Source organism: Mizuhopecten yessoensis, unplaced genomic scaffold (assembly GCF_002113885.1).
Source record: "Mizuhopecten yessoensis strain PY_sf001 unplaced genomic scaffold, ASM211388v2 scaffold10107, whole genome shotgun sequence".
NCBI classification, from domain to species: Eukaryota; Metazoa; Mollusca; class Bivalvia; order Pectinida; family Pectinidae; genus Mizuhopecten; species Mizuhopecten yessoensis.
Genome location: NW_018408382.1, coordinates 600,421 through 622,237, shown reverse-complemented (window position 1 = coordinate 622,237; position 21,817 = coordinate 600,421). Strand labels below are relative to the sequence as shown.

The following is a 21,817-nucleotide window of genomic DNA, read 5'->3' as shown; positions in this document are numbered from 1 at the left end:
GGATTGAAGTTTAGGGGGTGGGGTAGCTTTGCTAACATCTTGTTTCCCAAATAGTTCCTGAATACTATAAGAGAGAGGTTAAAATATAGGTGAGATTGGGCGCAACAGCTGAAATGACATACTTGTCCCAGGCATATGAACAGTACTAACGGAGGGGATTAAACTTTAGGTGAGACAGATATGTGTGTGTGTTCTTCTCTTGTTTGGAAGGGGAGGGGGTGGGGAGGATCTAGGAGAGGTAGGGGATCAGTGAGATAGAGATGTATTGACTATGACATACATTCTGTGTCCCTGAGCTGCAGCGGCATGGAGAGGGCTGTACTTGTTGTCGCGGGAGGTATTCGGGTTGGCTCCCTGGTCCAGCAGCAGAGATACACATTCTGTTCAGAAAGCATCAAAATCTGTTATGTATTTTGATACCTCTTGTACACATTTAAAATCTACATAAACTGTTTAGAGAATGGCTGTTATATCATTAACACATAAAAAAGCAAAATATAAATATATGCAGAACATTACAACAACTACCAAATTACACTCACACCGTGTTGAATATCAGTTAGTTACAGACTTTACAGCTTATTGACTTATTAAACATAGCGTGAATGGTGTACTTCTTACATCCACAAACTAGGGTGTATCTGGAAAATTGTTTTTACTTATAAAAAGGATGATGGATATTGTAGATTCCTGTAGCAAAACCATCCAGAAGAACAGCTAACTTCTGACTAGCATCAGAGAGATATTTATTATCTACACTATGCGATAAGCAAGAATTCATGTGTACAAGAGTTACCTACCCTGATGTCCAGACTCAGCAGAACACAGAAGGGGCGTGGTTCCGTCCTTGAGAGGGAGGTTTACATCAGCCTCCCTATCAAGGATAAGCTGGCGCAGGGCGTCCTGGTCACCTTCATGGGCGCGCTTGTGGATTGGTGAGAACACAATGTCAGCGGGGTTTGAGGGACAATTAGGCAAAGCAGGTGAGGGTGAGGGGGCTAAATGATGTGGATGATCCGAATCTGTAAGGAAAACAAATATACTATGACATGTTGGTTCAATAGGATTTTTTTACCCATTGTTATGTTTATAAATAGTGTGTGTAATATATTTATTGTTAATATATCAATCACGAATGATCTACCTATACTTAAGTATTGCCTCAGTCTTCTGATTTGTATACAGTTATCTTAAACCAGACAAACCATACTTCTCTCACTTCTTTAATATATACTTATTTTGTATCTGTTCATTCAGTCTGTACAAAGTAATTCATAAAAACAAACTCAAAAGTTTATCTAAGGAATTCAGACACACAAACATATGAAAAACTTTTCCTTTAGTACGATGCTGTAGAAAACTGTAGGACATGAATGAGATCCCTATCTCCTTACCTTCCTGGAGCAGGAATCTACCGGTAACTGGGTCAACAATGTTTAGACATATATGTTGCTTAAGGATAGAAAATATTCCTGTTAAAATTCCAAACTGGAAACAAGCGAGGGCCATGCAGTGAAGTACATGCTGTGTTTAGCCCACTACTTGACATAGACTGAGATCAACAAGACAGCGAAGATAAGACAGGATGGAATAGAATATGATATATCATCATCTTATCCACCTCCGTTTGGGTAGTCATGCATGAAATATCATCTATCACAACCTTGAACACTTGCATACTGAAAGCAATTACCAATAATTGATAAGGAATCAAGAAATTGATGCCAAATTTAATTAAGAAATGCCTCTATGCAAGTCATGCACAATCCAAATACACCAAAGTATACCTTATTACTTACTCCATGGGGACTTAATAAGCCTGTAAAACCAACATCTTTGTTTTCTTAAATTTCAAATATACCCGGTAATGTGCTCTGGTCTTGGAAATATTGTGGAACATACGATGAAATAAGCCTTACTGTGACATAAAATATATTATATATTTCTGGATATTTGAATTAGATCAAGTCTAGGTCAGTTGTTGTATCAATGTCCTGTACACCGACAGATAACCATTAAATCAGGGATAAATTGACTGACCATAGCCTACAAAGGTCAATCTCCCGATCTATATCATTTCTAGTGAATCATTACAAACCATTGGACAGTAGAGCTGACCGGTGCTGACCACTGCTGATCAGTATTGTGGAAGTAATGGAGAGCAATTTCTATTAGCTCAAGAAATGTAACAACCCTATCATAAAATAGATTGAAATGTGAATAGAAGCGGAATGTTAGCCAGGTTTTATGGTGGTACCGCTGTGTACTGGTGGTCTATTACACCTCCAGTAATTAAGGATCCCTGTCCCTCTCCTGGGAAAACACTAGAGAGTTCCACTGTAGCTTCAATACATACCGTAACTTCCACTTCACCCTTTCACCACTGTAAACCATAATGGACTCATCCAGATCAATTTATGGTAGAGTATACTAAAGTAACCTAGGGGTGAAAGGGTTAAATTTTGTTTAAGATATATCTGTACTGGGGCTTGGCAAGAGAGAAACCACTGATTAAATAGCTATGTTAGAGCAACGAAATTGTGATTGGAGGTCCAGTGTTCAAAATCTGGTCTGGGCTCATTGTGTCTTTACTGTCAGTGTCAGTCAATTTAATTGATATTTTTGCTAATTTTATCTTCATTATTTTTCGTTCAAGTTCCACAAGGTATGAATTTAATTTCAAGAATGATTTATGACAACTATTTGTGTGCCGATAAAAAAGCTTCTATTTCATAATTAACAGATCCCTAACTGTGTCCCATGAAATAGCAAAAATATGCTATCACAAGCGTTGTTCAAAACATTATCTGAAGCTGAAAGTTGTAGAGCTTTATAAGGAAAACTAAATACAGAAATACTTTATTACTGAATAAAGCTAGATATGTTTAAAAACAACCCCTTTGGACCTCAGAAATTAAATCAATATAGGCAAAATCTGTTCATTAGACAACTTCTTCCAAGATGATGCATACAGGTTTTGTAATAAAAAGAATTTCTAATAAGTGTGTTCACAGTAACTGTAATACTTTACACAAATTATTTAACTATTATTTTGAATTTAGATTAAAAATCTGCTGTAAAATTGAAGAAGCAATCTGCACACATCCTCAGTCATAATGAGTCAATGAGAGATATAAAGACTCTACATGCTAAAGTAGATCCGTAGCATCTGTAGAATGCTATGAACACCCATCAATTCATGAATGGAATGATTAGAAATCCAGTTCCACCGAAACTAAAATAAGTTTTGGAAAGCAAAAGCTACATCAAGCAAAGGCATGTGAAATGAAATCCAAACTATAAATGGCACACAACAATCTACAGACTTTAACTACTGAATACTTGCATGTGCATTGTAATTGGAAGCAAAAAGTAAAAGTCATTTGGAGACTGATGTCTTTACTGAGCTGTTCATTTTACGGTGAGGTAACGATAAGGAGTTAATACATTGATGACCATCATCAGGGTCTGTGAGTCATTACAAATCAATACATATCCGTTCTGTTACGTTAAATAGACAACCTGATAAAATGTCCCCTACTTTACAGGGAAATGTCGGCATACAAAGGGACCTGGGATGTCAACATTGGGACCTGGGACATCAACAGGGACTTCGGACGTCACCATGCCTATACATCTTTAGCTATACCCATCAAATTAGTTCTCCCAATGAATTTCTGGCTATAATTCCATAACTCTTCGGTCAATTGATGACTCGAAAGTGACAACTATCATATGTCCTGTATTCCAAATATTTTCTTTTATTAACTCATTCACCCCTGAAGACACATTTGAACTCTTCCAATTCAAAGGTTGGAATAGTTCATTATTGGAATTTCAGGGGTTAATGAGTTAACTAAGCACATTTACAACGGAAAATGATATCCAACATCCCCTAGTACATTTAGTAACTTAATTTAGTACATTTCCTAGAATTTCCAAAGAACTTTAATGCACTCATCTAACTATGTTAGATAGGAAGCATTTTTTATTTTTTCAATGAGGACAAAGAGTTATCTATTTGATATTTTGGGACAAAATTATTGCACTCACTTTCTGGTCTCTGGCAGTCCAGGACATCAAATCAAACTTATCAATGAGAAAAAAAAATGAATTAAAGAGAGCGTTTGATATATTTTCAGCAGAGTAAGAATTCCTGAGTAACAAAGGTTTTTAAAACTTTTCAATAATATAAGTCTTAGCATTCGCTGATCCGTATTAACAATTTTCGGCATACATTTAGTCAGTTATGTAATAATGTTTATGATGATAATCTTTTCGGGCATACCGGTATTGCTGTGGTATAGTTAAGTCAATAGGCCTGTACATGTAAGGTACATATTATTTGTAAAACTATGGGCATTATTCAAATACCTTTTTATTGGGCATACAGGTTTGAGGAATATTTTTTGGGTATATTAAAGGTACAATGATGCTGGTATGATATTTGTCATACAGGTAAATACTATTCATATAATTTTCGGCATATGCATACAAAATCTTGTTTTATTTTTTCGATATACTGGTTCATTACAATTTTGGGGAAAATATTACATACTGCTCGTAGATTTTGTACATTTTTGAGCTTGCAGGGCACGCCTTGTTGGTATCATTTCACAGGTACAATAATAGGAGTAGAGGTTTGTAATGTCGGTATCATTTGGGCTCGTAAAGGGTTTAAAGTTTTATGCTAACTTACCTGAACAAAGTTTATTTTACTGCTTTAGGTGTGCAGAGATAGATAAGCAGAAATTGTGTGCTGAAAACTCATTCCACGGTGTGTTACAAAAACCAAAAATAAAGGCAGAGAGCACAAAGCCGTCTACTACATAAGAGAAAATAAAGAGTCACGACGTGGCCGTAATTTTTCAGGATCTACCCATGTCATTCATCATATATACTCGAGAAAGCAATCACTGGTGTTCTAGTTACCTTTTGAAATGCGTGTCCAAGGATTCAGTGTTGAGGTAGTTCTGTCAGACAAATACATTTTAAATCTTGTGAAATGATCGGAGAATTGTGCTGTGTATACATATAACAATCTTTTGTAAAAATACATCACAATACTGAGTGAAAGTTCATTGTTCCAATCAGTTTCTAAGGATGCAATACATAAATTCATTCCACTGATGTAGTCAATAAGTCCCAGTGAAAATTGTCCGCTGATCACGATGCCATAGCTGTCCTACTGCCATACTACATAAAATATACACGAAGCATGACCATGCAGTAGGCATAACGGTACAGGACATATATAAGTTCCTCTGATAGCAAACCTATCAGCGGCCACTAGTACTTTTGATTTACATGAATAAGAAAATATTCCGCAGACTTACAGACTATGAAGGTGACTTTTTTACAGTATACTAATTAAGGGATTGGTTTTGCCTTACATGGGATTTTACTCTGAAAAACTCTCCACAAACCAGTTGATCTGTATGAAACCAAAGGAAATTCAAGATTGCATTAAAAAACAAAAATTCAAACCAAATAGTTGATGTCAAACCCTCTAAGACCAATATATATCCATTAATTAAGCTTGTATGTGCAGACAGAAATAATTACTTGTGATTGCCACTCTGTAGTAAAATGGTATGAGTGTTACCAACAGAAATAAAACATCTTCCTGATTGTAACCAAGTAGATTGAAATTGTGTGTATATGGCATATAAACACATATTGCTTTGATTATTGTTTTTTTCCTGGTGTCGTATGGCAGGTATTCAACTGGTTTCCATGGCGACAGCTTGGGATTGGTTACCATGCCATTATAAGATCTATTCAGCAACATTAGACAGTGTTTATAATCATGTGACAGAGAAATAAGTAACGCCACGCCCAAAGCTATGGGGACTTGACTAATGAGTTTATAACACTCCCGTTACTGAGATACAGCCGCACCAATACACAGTACATGTAGAAGCTGTAACTATAGGAAGCTGTAGAAAGGAGATACACTGGATATAAAGAAAATATGTCTACCAATTCAATGTACCAACACACATTATAACATGTGCATGTATGCAGAATATAGGGACCTCCAGAAAATATATGGAACCAGTAGACATCACCTACATATAAAGTTAATATCTAGGCACAGTGTTAATGTTNGGGCTACACCTCAAATCTTGAAGTGGTGCAGGTGTCTTGCTGTGTATGGTGTCACATCATATCATTAAGTCCATGAGATATCTATATCATGTTCTCTATCCAACCCCCCCATGCTTGGTTTGGTTTAGCGGTATGATAGAATTTCACATGGAATCAGGTATTTTCACTATAAGAACAGGTAACATTGATATATGTGATCAGGGAATAGAGATTTCAAATGTGGAGACTTGATGAAACCCACTCGGAGTAACATTCCAGTTCATGTTTTACCTCACAAGATATGAATTCAATTATCGGGATAATTAGACACTTTATGAATAAACTTATAATTTGGTCAAAATGAAGTTTATTAACTACCACATGGATACCTGAGATTGCTTTATTTTTGTGTGTGTTAGTTTCAACAGTGCCTAACATCTAAACAGCAGGGGTGGTCTGGTGGTGCAGTGGATAGCGCACTTGCCTTTCACCAAGGCGGCCGGGGTTCGATTCCCCAACTGNCCGGGGTTCGATTCCCCGATTGGACGTGAAAAGGTTGGGGTCACCTGCCCAACCACATGGGTTTTCTCTGGGTTCTCCGGTTTCCTCCCACACTAAGACCCCCCCACACGCTAACATCTGGGCCAACAAGATTAACATAAGTTGAAAAAACTTGTTTCATAATTGTTGTAAAATAAATAAAGCTTATATATAGCTTACAGCAAATCTGATAACAAGACTACAGATTCAAGACATGGCTTCAAGCTGAAATTGCTTACAATTATTTGCGTTAATTTTTGCAGTGCTTTAAATTTCTAAATAGCAACGATCAACCTCATTAATGAAAATGTTCTTACTAGGATAGAAATCCAACACTATGAGATATTGAGATAAAAAAGCTTGCAAGCACCTCTAAATACAATTTTAATGAAGCATAAATGATCTACCACATTTTATAATAAACTGATTATACATGAGAAGCTGACAGTATAGTGGCCTGTATGTGCTGAAGCAGCTACGAAAGTTTATATAATTATCTACATCTACACAACACTAAGGAAATAACGCAACAAAATATGTGTATCAAAAGTGTTTATTCAATGCATGCTTTTCCCCCCTATCAAGTGATTTTACTCAAAAGTCATCTTTTAGCTTCATTACACCGTTTTGGGATGAGAATAAACTTGATTAGATTTAAATCATTATCTTTCCAACATGAGTTGGTCCTCAAGTTTCTAATATATATAATATTTATAAAACTATAAAAAGAAAACTGTCATATGCATGTCAGTGCTCATGACATTGTCTCAAAAATATACAACTGGGACAGAATCATATGTTAAACATGACACCAGAAAGCATTGTGATATCTTTTAATGGTAGCTGACTTAACAAAAATAAAAAATATGTCATTGTATGCGATGAAACTGAATAAATTAAACAGTAATGGGAGTGATAAAATCTATATAGCAGAAACCGTGAAATATATGCATTTGTAAATTACGTAAATGGTAGAAGTCTAGGTGTTGTCCAATTATAAACAGATAAACTATGTACCTGACAGACAATGTACTGTATGACTGCTCACTGTGCATCAATAATGTGACTAATCTACAGTCTAAAAATATACAGCTTAACATGTGATGTTTGCCTGTAACCTCTGCCAGAAGACGTGCATTTGTGTCGATTTTTCTTATCTCTCAGACCCTGTAGAGCGATGTATATCTTTGTATTATATCGTCAAGAAAAATATAAGAATATTTTAAAATAATGTACCCAATCAGATTTAATATTATAACAACCCAGAGTCTGAGACTGAAACATCAAAATGTGATGCCACAGAAATATATGTAAGAATGGGGTATAGAAAGTTGTTTAGATGAATTGGTTGAATGTTTCACATTGATAAATACATTGTTCACACATGCATAGTACAGATATCATGACATGTATAAAGGAAAAATAAGTTTGATTTCATATTTATTTGATGGAATCAGAGAATTCAACAAAGTTAAGCAGTCTGTTTTTAATTTATACATAGCGTAGATTAAATAAAGACACAACCTTCCATTTTCCTGTACCGTTTAAAATGATCAGACTATCCCAATAGTATATCTGGGTTTTTAGGTACTTAAAGAGTTGCTACTTATACCTTTATAGCAATACAGGCTATTACCGTGGAGGCCTAGAGACACGGTATACGTGGCTGTGAATGTGTCGAAATGTTTCTCCCTCTTACAAAAAACTTGTAGATAAGATACTAAAATCTTATCTCACAGTAGCCTATAGCCTGTTAAACGGCTAACAGAAACAAACTTCATTCATCAGTTACAATCCATTTACATTCAGAACAGCACTCAACCACTCTTCTAAAGTTCTAAAAACTATCACTTGAACCCCACCCCATTTGCCAGGATATCTATTTTGTCTTTACATTAAATTTGAAACAATTCCCCAAATTTATACCAAAATGGGCTAGGCTGCAATAAAATTTAGGTAGAAAAAAAAACCCACTTGTATTAACATAGATGAAGAATTTTATGAAGCAAAACTTTTATGAACATATTTAATTAGTGGTTATGTAAGTCAGTGCTCTTGATAAGTATCTGTCATCGTACAGCACCCTTTAAGCCTTTGACTGAACTTACATATGAGGTTCATGTCTAAAATTGAAATTTAAAAGCCAAGAGCCATTTTTGTTTAAGAATTCAAAGGTAATAAAGTTTATTTTACTAAACAATTAATTGGCAATGGCCATCTTGTAAAAAATTGGTTGACTTAAACACCTGTGAACTCAAATTAAAACATTTTTTTTAGTATGCCTTAAGACTCAATACACTAACATCGTGGGGGATGGAGGGAAGTGCCAGGACAACTTCATTTTTTTGCCTATTGTTCAACTCTTCACCCCAAATTTTCCATTTTGTCAAATGAGTGAATGAGACAAAAAGTAGTCTTAATCCACTTCTAATATGGCTATCAGAATTATGTGACGGACCACTTTTATCTACAAGCTGTGAAGTTCACTGAACAATCAACATCTATGCCATTGTTGACTAAACATCACTCAGGTATGTTGTTTAAAATTCTAAATACCAGTAACTAAACTGCTTCATTATTCCTGTTATTTCTGCCTTGTCATCTCTATTATTGTGAAAAGACTACAGACCCTCCTTAGATCTATGCTAAGATGATCAGCCTACAGACCCTCCAAAGATCTATGTTAAGATGGTAATTAAGACTACAGACCCTCCTTAGATCTATGCTAAGATGGTAATTAAGACTAGTACTACAGACCCTCCTTAGATCTATGCTAAGATGATAATAAAGACTACAGACCCTCCTATAGATCTATGTTAAGATGGTAATTAAGACTACAGCCCCTCCTTAGATCTATGCTAAGATGGTAATTAAGACTAGTACTACAGACCCTCCTTAGATCTATGCTAAGATGATAATAAAGACTACAGTCCCACCTTAGATCTATGCTAAGATGGTAATTAAGACTACAGTCCCTCCTAAGATCTATGCTAAGATGATCAGACTGCAGACCCTCCTACGATCTATGCTAAGATGATCAGACTACAGACCCTCCTAACATCTATGCTAAGATGATCAGACTACAGACCCTCCTAACATCTATGCTAAGATGATCAGACTACAGACCCTCCTAACATCTATGCTAAGATGATCAGACTACAGACCCTCCAAAGATCTATGCTAAGATGATAATAAAGACTACAGTCCCACCTTAGATCTATGCTAAGATGGTAATTAAGACTACAGTCCCTCCTAAGATCTATGCTAAGATGATCAGACTGCAGACCCTCCTACGATCTATGCTAAGATGATCAGACTACAGACCCTCCTAACATCTATGCTAAGATGATCAGACTACAGACCCTCCTAACATCTATGCTAAGATGATCAGACTACAGACCCTCCTAACATCTATGCTAAGATGATCAGACTACAGACCCTCCTAACATCTATGCTAAGATGATCAGACTACAGACCCTCCTAACATCTATGCTAAGATGATCAGACTACAGACCCTCCTAACATCTATGCTAAGATGATCAGACTACAGACCCTCCTAACATCTATGCTAAGATGATCAGACTACAGACCCTCCAAAGATCTATGCTAAGATGGTAATTAAGACTAGTACTACAGACCCTCCTTAGATCTATGCTAAGATGATAATTAAGACTACAGACCCTCCTATAGATCTATGTTAAGATGGTAATTAAGACTACAGCCCCTCCTTAGATCTATGCTAAGATGGTAATTGAGACTACAGACCCTCCTTAGATCTATGCTAAGATGATAATAAAGACTACAGACCCTCCTTAGATCTATGCTAAGATGATCAGCCTACAGACCCTCCAAAGATCTATGTTAAGATGGTAATTAAGACTACAGACCCTCCAAAGATCTATGCTAAGATGATAAGACCACTGACCCTCCTTAGATCTATCCTAAATCGATAAAACTACAGACCCTCCCAAGATTTAATCTAGGATAACAAAAGACTACAGACCCTCCTTAGATTTATTCTAGGAGGATTACAAAAGACGACAGACCTCCTGAGATTTATTCTAGGAGGATAACAAAAGACCACAGAACCTCCCAAGGTCTTTCCTAAGATAAGACTTCCTGCCTTCCTAAATACCCTGTTTAGATCTATGCTGGGTTTGTACTTAGTGACTGTGACTCTAAGTAGCACAAATTTTGTTTTTAATATCGACCAGTTGACAGGCCATAAAACCCCTTAATAACAACCAAGGCGACCATTAACTGTTTAAAAAAAATCTTCCCAGCAAAATGTTTAAATGGGTCTGCTTAAAAGCCATTTAACTTTTAAAGATCGTCAAATTGTCTACCACAGGTGGGAAGTTTGATAGTAACAAGTGGCGAGGTGGATATCTGGGAACACTGACCGAATATATATAAAAATGTGTCACCTTTCAACATTATTCAGAGTTACAACATTCTTTCACTTTTATCAACACCTTACACTCGTTATCAAGTTCTTTTTTAATAAAGAAAAAAATACATATATACATGTGTACAAGGGTATTTCTGTATTGACTTTTGTTCAAAGATCAAATTTATAACTGTGTATCCATTTTGTGCTGCCTTTGTCGACCAAACCATAACAAATGTAAACCTAGCTGTATAAGTGAGTACCTGTAACTGATGGGAAGTACATCTGTGAAGGACAGGTGTAATTTGGAATAGGAGACCAAGAGATTTTGGGACTGTTTTTAACTAAAAGATAACTTAACCAATCATAGAATGACAATGGAACACATGCTAAGCTATCACTTGAAGATTTTTCCTGGATATCTTGGGACTTCAAACTTTCAGGTCTGGATCTTAAGTTAGCAAAATATGATGGAAAATCAAAGAATCCAAAACTACTTTTCTCCTGTTATTTTCTCTGTTTTAAGAAGTCCTTCTTGTTGTTGAAGCATGTCTGTGAAAATTAAGAACTTAATCTTTGTTCTGGTAGATGAAATTTTATTAGAAAAATTTGTTTGCAAAATTTAAAAGGAACAATGTCAAATCTCAGTGTGAACGGGAGTGAAATTCAGCCCAAAATATAGGTAAGAAATCTTAAGTTTAAATACAGGGCTGCACATCTGTAGGTCAAATGGGTGTGGTGTGGTTTTACTGCTACAAAACTGTAGTTTCCTCTGACAGTTAGGTAATTTATAAACATCTGACTAACTCGGCTATACAGGTAAACATCAAACACATAGCTGCTGCTTTGTATAACACTTTTTCTTGTTGTCATGAAAAAACTGCCATAATCATATTATCAGTTGTTGATGACCTCATAGGAAGAATATTTATTATCCTCGGCCACAAAGTCACCTCTAGTTGGACCGGAGTAATGTTGCTCACAGATTACATCCGGTACGGTACTTCAGGGCGAATATCTACACCCACAAAGTCACCTCTAGTTACACCTGATGCTGTTTAAAGCTACAATGCCTGTGCTGCTACACTCAGGATGGGTAAAAACATATCCAATACAAGTATTAGCTGTAGAAATAGGAGTTAATGTATAAAAAGGTTTTGTTGTTATGTTTTTCTGTGAAACGTTTCAAAGTTGAGTAGAAACAGTATCAAATACCAGTGTTACATGAAGAAAACTGAGTACAAAAGAGAATTTTCTGTGAAGTGCGTGTCAAAGGATATTTACGATGTAAAATGTGACATTCACTGGTCCTAACCACAAGTAACAAAATAGCCGAAAACATGGAAATTACTCCGCCACAAAATGTCCCAGCTATATCAGTTATATACAATTTACACAGCGGAAATGACAATTGAAAATGTGATCAAACTGAATATCTAGTAAATTACAACTACTTCCTACACTTTTCGTAGGTAACATTTGAATTGTTTATAATTACTTATCCGTTTAAATGACGGTAAAATCTGTAAGTATACCACGACCAGGAAGTTACAGGTTAACAGCAACTTCTTTCCTACAATTATCTTGCAGTATTAGGGTGTATATCCCCGAGCATATATGGGCCCTGCTGTGTTTATTAAACAACCAACACTTCAGGTGTGAAATTTCAGAAACTCAATAATCTACATTTCTTTTATGAACGAGTGACAATGTGATGTCAAAATGTTTCAGTTACATAACCATGCTAGAAGATATTATCAAGGTATGACTTTCTTTTGATCAAAGCCTTGTCATATCGTACGCGTAATGATAGCAGCATGCATAGGCTAGCACGCTAGCTAGGCAACATTACATCTGTGATACTGAAATAACGATTTCTCAATTCAGCAGGGACGAAATGAGTGATGCATTGAAAGTACCAGTATACATAAGCTGAGTGATAATGTGTCGTATACAAGTCAAGTATACAAAATACAGTTATATTTATAACAGTAGACTTCATTGGACAGGTGTTAGCTGTCTCTAGGGAGTAACAGAGATATATACAGACATCATATATACTGTCAGGTTATATCGTTATAACGTGAAGGTGTATCTACCTGTATAACTATGGTGTATCTACCTGTCTAACCCAGGTATATCTACTTGTATAAACAATGCATATCTAGCTGTATAATTAAGGTGTATCAACCTGTATAATCAAGGTGTGTCTACCTGTCTAACCAAAGTGTATCTACCTGTATAACCAAGGTGTGTCTACCTGTCTAACTATGGTGTATCTACCTGTCTAACCAAGGTGTTTCTACCTGTATAACCATGGTGTATCTACCTGTCTAACCATGGTGTATCTACCTGTATAACCAAGGTGTATTTACCTTTAAAACCAAGGGTTATCTACCTGTCTAACCATGGTGTTTCTACCTGTCTAACCAAGGTGTGTCTACCTGTATACCCATGGTGTGTCTACCTGCCTAACCATGTTGTATCTACCTGTCTAACCAAGGTGTGTCTACCTGTATAAGCATGGTGTATCTACCTGTCTAACCCAGGTATATTTACTTGTATAATCAATGCAGATCTAGCTGTATAATTAAGTTGTATCTACCTGTATAACCAAGGTGTATCTACCTGTCTAACCATGGTGTATCTACATGTATAACCATGGTGTATCTACCTGTATAACCATGGTGTATCTACCTGTATAACCATGGTGTGTCTACCTGTATAACCATGGTGTATATACCTGTATAACCATGGTGTATCTACCTGTATAACCATGGTGTATTTACCTGTATAACCATGGTGTATTTACCTGCATTATGAACCAAGGTATATCTACCTGTATAACCAATGCATATCTAGCTATATAATGAAGGTGTGTCTACCTGTAGAATTAAGGTGTTTCTAGATGTTCAAAAAAGGTGCGTCTACCTGTATAATTAAGGTGTACCTAGATGTTCAAAAAAGGTGTGTCTACCTGTATAATTAAGGTGTATTTATCTGTATAGTCAATGCATATCTAGATGTTTAATCAAGGTGTGTCTACCTGTATAATTAAGGTGTACCTACCTGTATAATAATTCATATCTAGATGTTTAATAAAGGTGTCTACCTATTGAATTTAGTTGGATTTTATCTGTGTAATCAATGCATATCTAGATGTATAATCAAGGATTATCTACCTTTATAATCAATGTGTATCTACATGTTTAATCAAGGTGTATTTACCTGTATAACCAATGGTTATCTACCTGTATAACCATGGTCTATCTACCTGCCTTACCTGGTGTATCTACCTGTATAACCAATGGGTGTCTACCTGTATAACCAATGTGTATCTACCTGTCTAACCATGGTGTATCTACATGTATAACCAAGGTGGATTTACCTTTTAAACCAAGGGTTATCTACCTGTCTAACCATGGTGTTTCTACCTGTCTAACCAAGGTGTGTCTACCTGTATACCCATGGTGTGTCTACCTGCCTAACCATGGTGTATCTACCTGTCTAACCAAGGGTTATCTACCTGTCTAACCAATGGGTGTCTACCTGTATAACCAAGGTGTATCTACCTGTCTAACCATGGTGTATCTACCTGTATAACTAAGGTGTATTTACCTTTAAAACCAAGGGTTATCTACCTGTCTAAACATGGTGTTTCTACCTGTCTAACCAATGTGTGTCTACCTGTATAACCATGGTGTGTCTACCTGTATAACCATGGTGTATCTACCTGTATAACAAAGTTATATCTACTTGTACAACCATGGTGTATCTACCTGTATATAAAAGGTGTTTCTACCTGTATAACCATGGTGTATCTACCTGTATAACTAAGGTGTATTTACCTTTAAAACCAAGGGTTATCTACCTGTCTAAACATGGTGTTTCTACCTGTCTAACCAATGTGTGTCTACCTGTATAACCATGGTGTGTCTACCTGTAAAACCATGGTGTATCTACCTGTATAACAAATGTGTTTCTACCTGTATATCCAAGGTGTTTCTACCGGAATAACAAAGGTGTTTCTACCTGTATAACAAAGGTGTTTCTACCTGTAAAACAAAGGTGTTTCTACCTGTATAACCAAGGTGTTTTTACCTGTATAACCATGGTGTTTCAACCTGTATAACAAAGGTGTTTCTCCCTGTATAACAAAGGTGTTTCTACCTGTATAACCAAGTTATATCTACCTGTATAACCAAGGTGTTTCTACCTGTATAACCAAGGTTTTTCAACCTGTATAACAAAGGTGTTTCTACCTGTATACCAAAGGTGTTTCTACCTGTATAACAAAGGCGTTTCTACCTGTATAACAAAGTTATATCTACTTGTATAACCAAGGTGTATCTACCTGTATATAAAAGGTGTTTCTACCTGTATAACCATGGTGTTTCAACCTGTATAACAAAGGTGTTTCTCCCTGTATAACAAAGGTGTTTCTACCTGTACAACAAAGGTGTTTCTACCTGTATAACAAAAGTGTTTCTACCTGTATAACCAAGGTGTTTCAACCTGTATAACAAAGGTGTTTCTCCCTGTATAACAAAGGTGTTTCTACCTGTACAACAAAGGTGTTTCTACCTGTATAACAAAGGCGTTTCTACCTGTATAACAAAGTTATATCTACCTGTATAACCAAGATGTTTCTACCTGTATAACAAAGGTTTTTCTACCTGTATAACCATGGTGTATCTACCTGTATAACCATGGTGTGTCTACCTGTAAAACCATGGTGTATCTACCTGTATAACAAATGTGTTTCTACCTCTACCTGTCTAAACATGGTGTTTCTACCTGTCTAACCAAGGTGTGTCTACCTGTATAACCATGGTGTGTCTACCTGTAAAACCATGGTGTATCTACCTGTATAACAAATGTGTTTCTACCTGTATATCCAAGGTGTTTCTACCGGAATAACAAAGGTGTTTCTACCTGTATAACAAAAGTGTTTCTACCTGTATAACCAAGGTGTTTCTACATGTATAACCAAGGTGTTTCTACCTGTATAACACAAAGGTGTTTCGACCTGTATAACAAAGGTGTTTCTACCTGTATACCAAAGGTGTTTCTACCTGTATAACAAAGGCGTTTCTACCTGTATAACAAAGGTGTTTCTACCTGTATAACTAAGGTGTTTCTACCTGTATAACCATGGTGTTTCTACCTGTATAACAAAGGTGTTTATACCTGTATAACAAAGGTGTTTCTACCTGTATAACAAAAGTGTTTCTACCTGTATAACCAAGGTGTTTCAACCTGTATAACAAAGGTGTTTCTCCCTGTATAACAAAGGTGTTTCTACCTGTATAACTAAGGTGTTTCTACCTGTATAACCATGGTGTTTCTACCTGTATAACCAAGGTGTTTCTACATGTATAACCAAGGTGTTTCTACCTGTATAACCAAGGTGTTTCTACATGTATAACCAAGGTGTTTCTGCCTGTATAACCAAGGTGTTTCTACCTGTATAACCAAGGTGTTTCTACATGTATAACCAAGGTGTTTCTGCCTGTATAACCAAGGTGTTTCTACCTGTATAACACAAAGGTGTTTCTACCTGTATAACAAAGGCGTTTCTACCTGTATAACAAAGTTATATCTACCTGTATAACAAAGGTGTTTCTACCTGTACAACAAAGGTGTTTCTACCTGTATAACAAAAGTGTTTCTACCTGTATAACCAAGGTGTTTCTACATGTATAACCAAGGTGTTTCTGCCTGTATAACCAAGGTGTTTCTACCTGTATAACACAGGTGTTTCTACCTGTATAACAAAGGTGTTTCAACCTGTATAACAAAGTTATATCTACCTGTATAACAAAGGTGTTTCTACCTGTATAACAAAGTTATATCTACCTGTATAACCAAGGTGTTTCTACCTGTATAACCATGGTGTATCTACCTGTATAACCAAGGTGTATCTACCTGAATAACCAAGGTGTTTCTACCTGTATAACAAAGGTGTTTCTACCTGTATAACCAATGTATATATACCTGTATAACCAATGTGCATATACCTGTATAATCAAGGTGTGTCTACCTGTATAATCAAGGTGTACCTACCTGTATAGCCATTGTGTATCTACCTGTATAACCAATGTGTATCTACCTGTATAATTAATGCATATCATAATGTTTAATATAGGTGTTTCTACCGGTATAATTAAAGTGTATCTACCTATATAATTAAGGTGTATCTAGCTGTTTAATCAATGCAAACCTAGCTGTATAATTAAGATGCATCTATCAGTATAATCAAGGTGTATCTACCTGTACAATCAAGTTTTATCTACCTGTATGTATAATCCAGGTCTATCTACATCTACCTGTAATCTAAATATAAAATGGTTACCTGTCATGATGGAGGATAAAAGCTGCTGAAGGTCTGCCATTTCTGGCCCAAGGAATTCAAGTGCAGTAGCTGGCAACTGAGAGTTCACTGGTGCATGACCAGAGGATGACGAGGTTAGAGGAGGCGTGACATCATGGGTAGTTACAACATCCAAAGCTTCGGGAGTCAACTGTAAGAAAAGTGTACGCTGTGCATGCCACAAAAACAATCTCATAACAGGGAGCATCACACAAGAACATAAAACACACAGGAGTCAAGGGGGAGGAGGATGGGAGGAGGATGGGAGGAGAAAGAGGATGTACAGAATGAGGACAAGGAACAGCAAGTCATTGAGGAGAAAAAGTAGACAAGCAGAAAAGGGACGACTGAGGAATAGCAAGGCTGCAAGGAAGAGAAAGAGGATGAGCAGAGATCTAGAGAAGATGAAGAAAGCAAGGACAAGGAAGCAGAGAAAGAGGAATAGGACAAGCAGGAGGATAATAAGGAAGAACTGAAGGAAGAAATGCCATGCCTTTGAGTGATCAATCATGCTATAGAGGAACTGTGAATGGTGAGTGAGAGTAACAGTGAAACATTCCCGTAAACACTGACACACACTGCTGCAGTCCGAGTGAAACTACGGTAATTATAGGAAAACTACAGCCAATTCATACAAGCCAAACATGATAGACAAGCCAAACTAATATACGGTATATGTATAAATATATAAAATAAAGAAGTGCACATGCACTTGAATGTCGACATCAGCTTGAGGCAAGTACAATACAACACATTTTTTATAATCATTACTATTATTTGGACCGGTATTCGGATAGGAACTTGTTTTAACACAAGTACTTAATTAACTTCACTTTAGCGTGATGTTGGTAAATAAATTTGGAAATTCTCTTTGAAGTTTATCTGATGTATTTAATGTTTCAAGCCTTTGATCAATGTTAGTATTGATACACAGTAGCTAGACTTCCAGCAGGGATTTAAGTATCCAGACACCATAGAAAGTTAGGTACAGTGTATTTATGCAGTTTATGATGCAAACAGCTCCTTCCATTGATTTGTCTGACCTTAAATCATTCACCCCTGAATTTTTTTTATGAACTATTCCAACCTATAAATTGGAAGAGTTCAAATGTGTCTTCAGGAGTGAATGATGAAGCCACCATGAACCCGGAATACTGTTGCAAACTTCAACATAAATTTTAAATATTTATCCTTTTTATGTTACCATCTGAAGAAAATACATAGATTGATATCTCAACTTATGTATTGTAATACAGAAAATAACCAAACTTGTTGCTCTTAACTTTAAAATACCATATTTATCCTGCCACAAGCCCCGGGGGCCCCCGACACGATTTCCGACTCAAACTAAGGGGTGGGCTTATTACAGGACAATGAAATAATATTTATTGGCATTATTTCTGAACTGCAATATATATGGGTGGGCTTATCAACAGACATCGGCTTATTATTGGATAAATACTGTATTTTTCTTGTGTGCAAGGTATGCATGCATTTAAAGGCAAGAGTTGGTGAAGTTGCTTATACAAATAGATTGTTTATAGTTACCACACACAATACCTGGCTTTTTGTGTCACTCAATGTTAACCAAACCAGTACATGTCCAGTTAAACATTTTAATGGTGGGTCTGCACTGGTTTTTTCTGTATTTTTAAGTATCATTAGCATGCTTTTCTTGTTGTAAATCAAAAATGACTAAATGAATTATGACCAGTAAAATATACAAGTCAATCTCATTATTTTGACATACTTCAAAATCCCATCATAATGGGATGCAAGCTGTACCAGGACCATGTGGATTCTTTGCATGGATATAAAGGATCAATATTGGTTATACTTCTAAGTCTTTGGCATTTAGTCAATACATATATATAACATCCATACATATCTTCCCTTTTAGTACATTGTATAGCAAATGGCATGACCTGCTTTGATAGAGTATTAAGTATGACAAGTGAAAGTTATTTGACTAATTAGTATTTGCTTTATGATAAATCATGTTTTCTGATNGGGCGGGATGGTAGGGGGGTTTTCTAATTGCTGTTTTAAAAATGAAAAAATACAACATAATTGGGTTTTTATGGGAGCAAAACATAGCTACGTATTCAAAGTGTGCCATTTTGTTATATCATATTTGAATGTGCATATTATAGTTCAGTAAGTATACACATTGGGACAAACAATATTCATGCACAAAAAAAAATTCATTCGTTTACGCTTGGAGGACGGCAATTTGTTCAGTTGATGCTGTATGAATATCTGTACAATACTCGACAAAACAACATGTGACCTACTACACGTAGCATTATATACAACAGTCTCCAGCACTACGATTATCACACATGATTATAAAATACTATACGACACCAAGGTACAGACAGCTATCAGCAATAATATACCTGTCGGTTTTGTTGATCTATACTTTGGAGATCTGTAGGGAGAAATATTGAGCTACAGTAGCACAGCTGCTGTTAAAAATAAGGTACACTGTTCAGGTTTAGCTTGGGTCAGTACACATATGGTAGGGTATATATTAATACTCTTATCTGTGTATATATCTACTATTGGTCTCTGTTACACTGAACATAATTCATTGTTGAACATGTTGATCAATTCAAAATCATTCCATTTCACTATTTGAAAAAAATAAAAATAAAAATAGGTACATCAAATTAAAATTGAATCAATAACATTTTATGATAATATTTCACTAATTAGAACAAAAAATTTAATTAAATGATAAATTCATGAAAACTAACATATTAAGTCTGATGCATGTTAATTAACATTTCAAAATATCATGGTAAAGAAAGAGATTATTTATGCTTGAACAGACAGCTTGGCATACAGTGAATATCTTGAGATCTTTACACATATAGCCTGCGACAGCTGTGGTTAGCAGTATAGGAAACACTCCAGATCTTATCCCGACATATATATATCAAGAGTACATACATTAGGTAGCTATAGCAGTGCTGTTGCTCTGCGAGGCTGACTGAATTTCCACCTGTTGTTCTTCCGATCATCAGTCAAGAAAGGGCCACCTCCTCCACTACAAATCACCATGCCAACACATGGCAATGTATATGTGTACATTCCAAAAAATTAACAATTTAGCCTACTTCAACAGCTCAAATTTTAATTTGAAAATTGGTTTTGATATTTAGACAACTCAGTAATTTTTCGCAAAATTTCAAGTCCCTGGACTCATCCTTTTTGCACTGGGACTCATTTCAAGGTTTGCATTTCTATATAATGTTAAAATTATTTCAGATTTTAGACATTTTCAAATACTTGTCTATATCCTTTATTGTACATTAAGCCAAATTCAACAAAATTCCTCTATTAACCATTTAAATCTGTTCTAATCACATCAGAAGGATGTTGTTGACGGACCATGCACTGCATGGATCTTTTGCTTCAACCCTGCAGGGTGCCACATAATCTATAACTATTAAAGCTGTACATTACTAAACCCAATGACGAATGCTATGGAGATCTTCATCATACAGTTAATCAGAGGTAAGCATTTAATACTTCTCAAAATCCTAACATGCCTTCATTCTCAACAGTAAAATCCAGAGCACTATAAACTTTAATATAAAGTTCATGAACATATAATCGCATGAACAGCATGTTTAAAATTTCTAATATATGTGCTGGCTTATATAAGTTTAATGATTTTTGTGAGTCAGTGAAAGAATTGTAAAAAGCAAACACTGTCACTGCTGACCTTGCATTTAAGTTTTGGCAAGCATATATATATATATGTATTGTTAGTGACCTTTTGAATATTTTGTCTCAAGCAGGTCATATATTGATGGAAAACAGGAACAGCTATTTTTGGAAATTCACCTGCAATTTCATTTCTACCGATTGATATAACAGTAGGCAGGGTAAACAGGTACACTGATAACAACTGCACTGATACATGTATTAGAATTGCCTGTAGAATCCCTCCCAGTCCAGTCTACATGTGAACTTATTTTGAACATCTGCCAAGCCAGATTTGCCACATATTTATTTTTTCTGCCATAGTACATAACATATTTTTTTGGCAGATTGTACAATGTGTAAATACCATCAAAAGGTTGTTCTAACCCTACTTATATGTATATTTCATGTGTTATATATATATGCCACAATTTCGTAAATGTTCATACAGTTGTAAGTTCAGCCCCCACCCCACCCCTTAAGTGTGTACATGTGGTGACAGGGATTCACCACGCAATAAAGTCATAAATCTATTAAGCCCTGTTATTGTGTGTAAAATGAGCTGCAGTGAAAGGTAAACTTTTAGTGTACACAATAATATTGTGCTTATGCTACCTGGCATACCTATTGACCTACAGGTACGTGTATATATATATGACATTATAATTTTCTGCAGTACAAAGAACATTTCTATACTGCAGAGACAAGTA

General features: G+C 35.8%; 1 protein-coding gene across 2 annotated transcripts in view; it reads right to left on the bottom strand.

Annotated features, from left to right (window-relative positions):
- Nucleotides 1-21,817, bottom strand: part of LOC110459541 (cortactin-binding protein 2-like) — a 44,800-nt gene that overhangs the window by 10,119 nt on the left and 12,864 nt on the right. For both annotated transcript variants that reach the window (XM_021511858.1, XM_021511859.1), the window contains exons 6-8: nt 17,376-17,544; nt 801-1,022; nt 281-380 (exon numbers count right to left, since the gene is read on the bottom strand). In XM_021511858.1, coding sequence (XP_021367533.1) covers nt 281-380; nt 801-1,022; nt 17,376-17,544 — 491 coding nt within the window. The remainder of the gene's footprint in view (nt 1-280; nt 381-800; nt 1,023-17,375; nt 17,545-21,817) is intronic.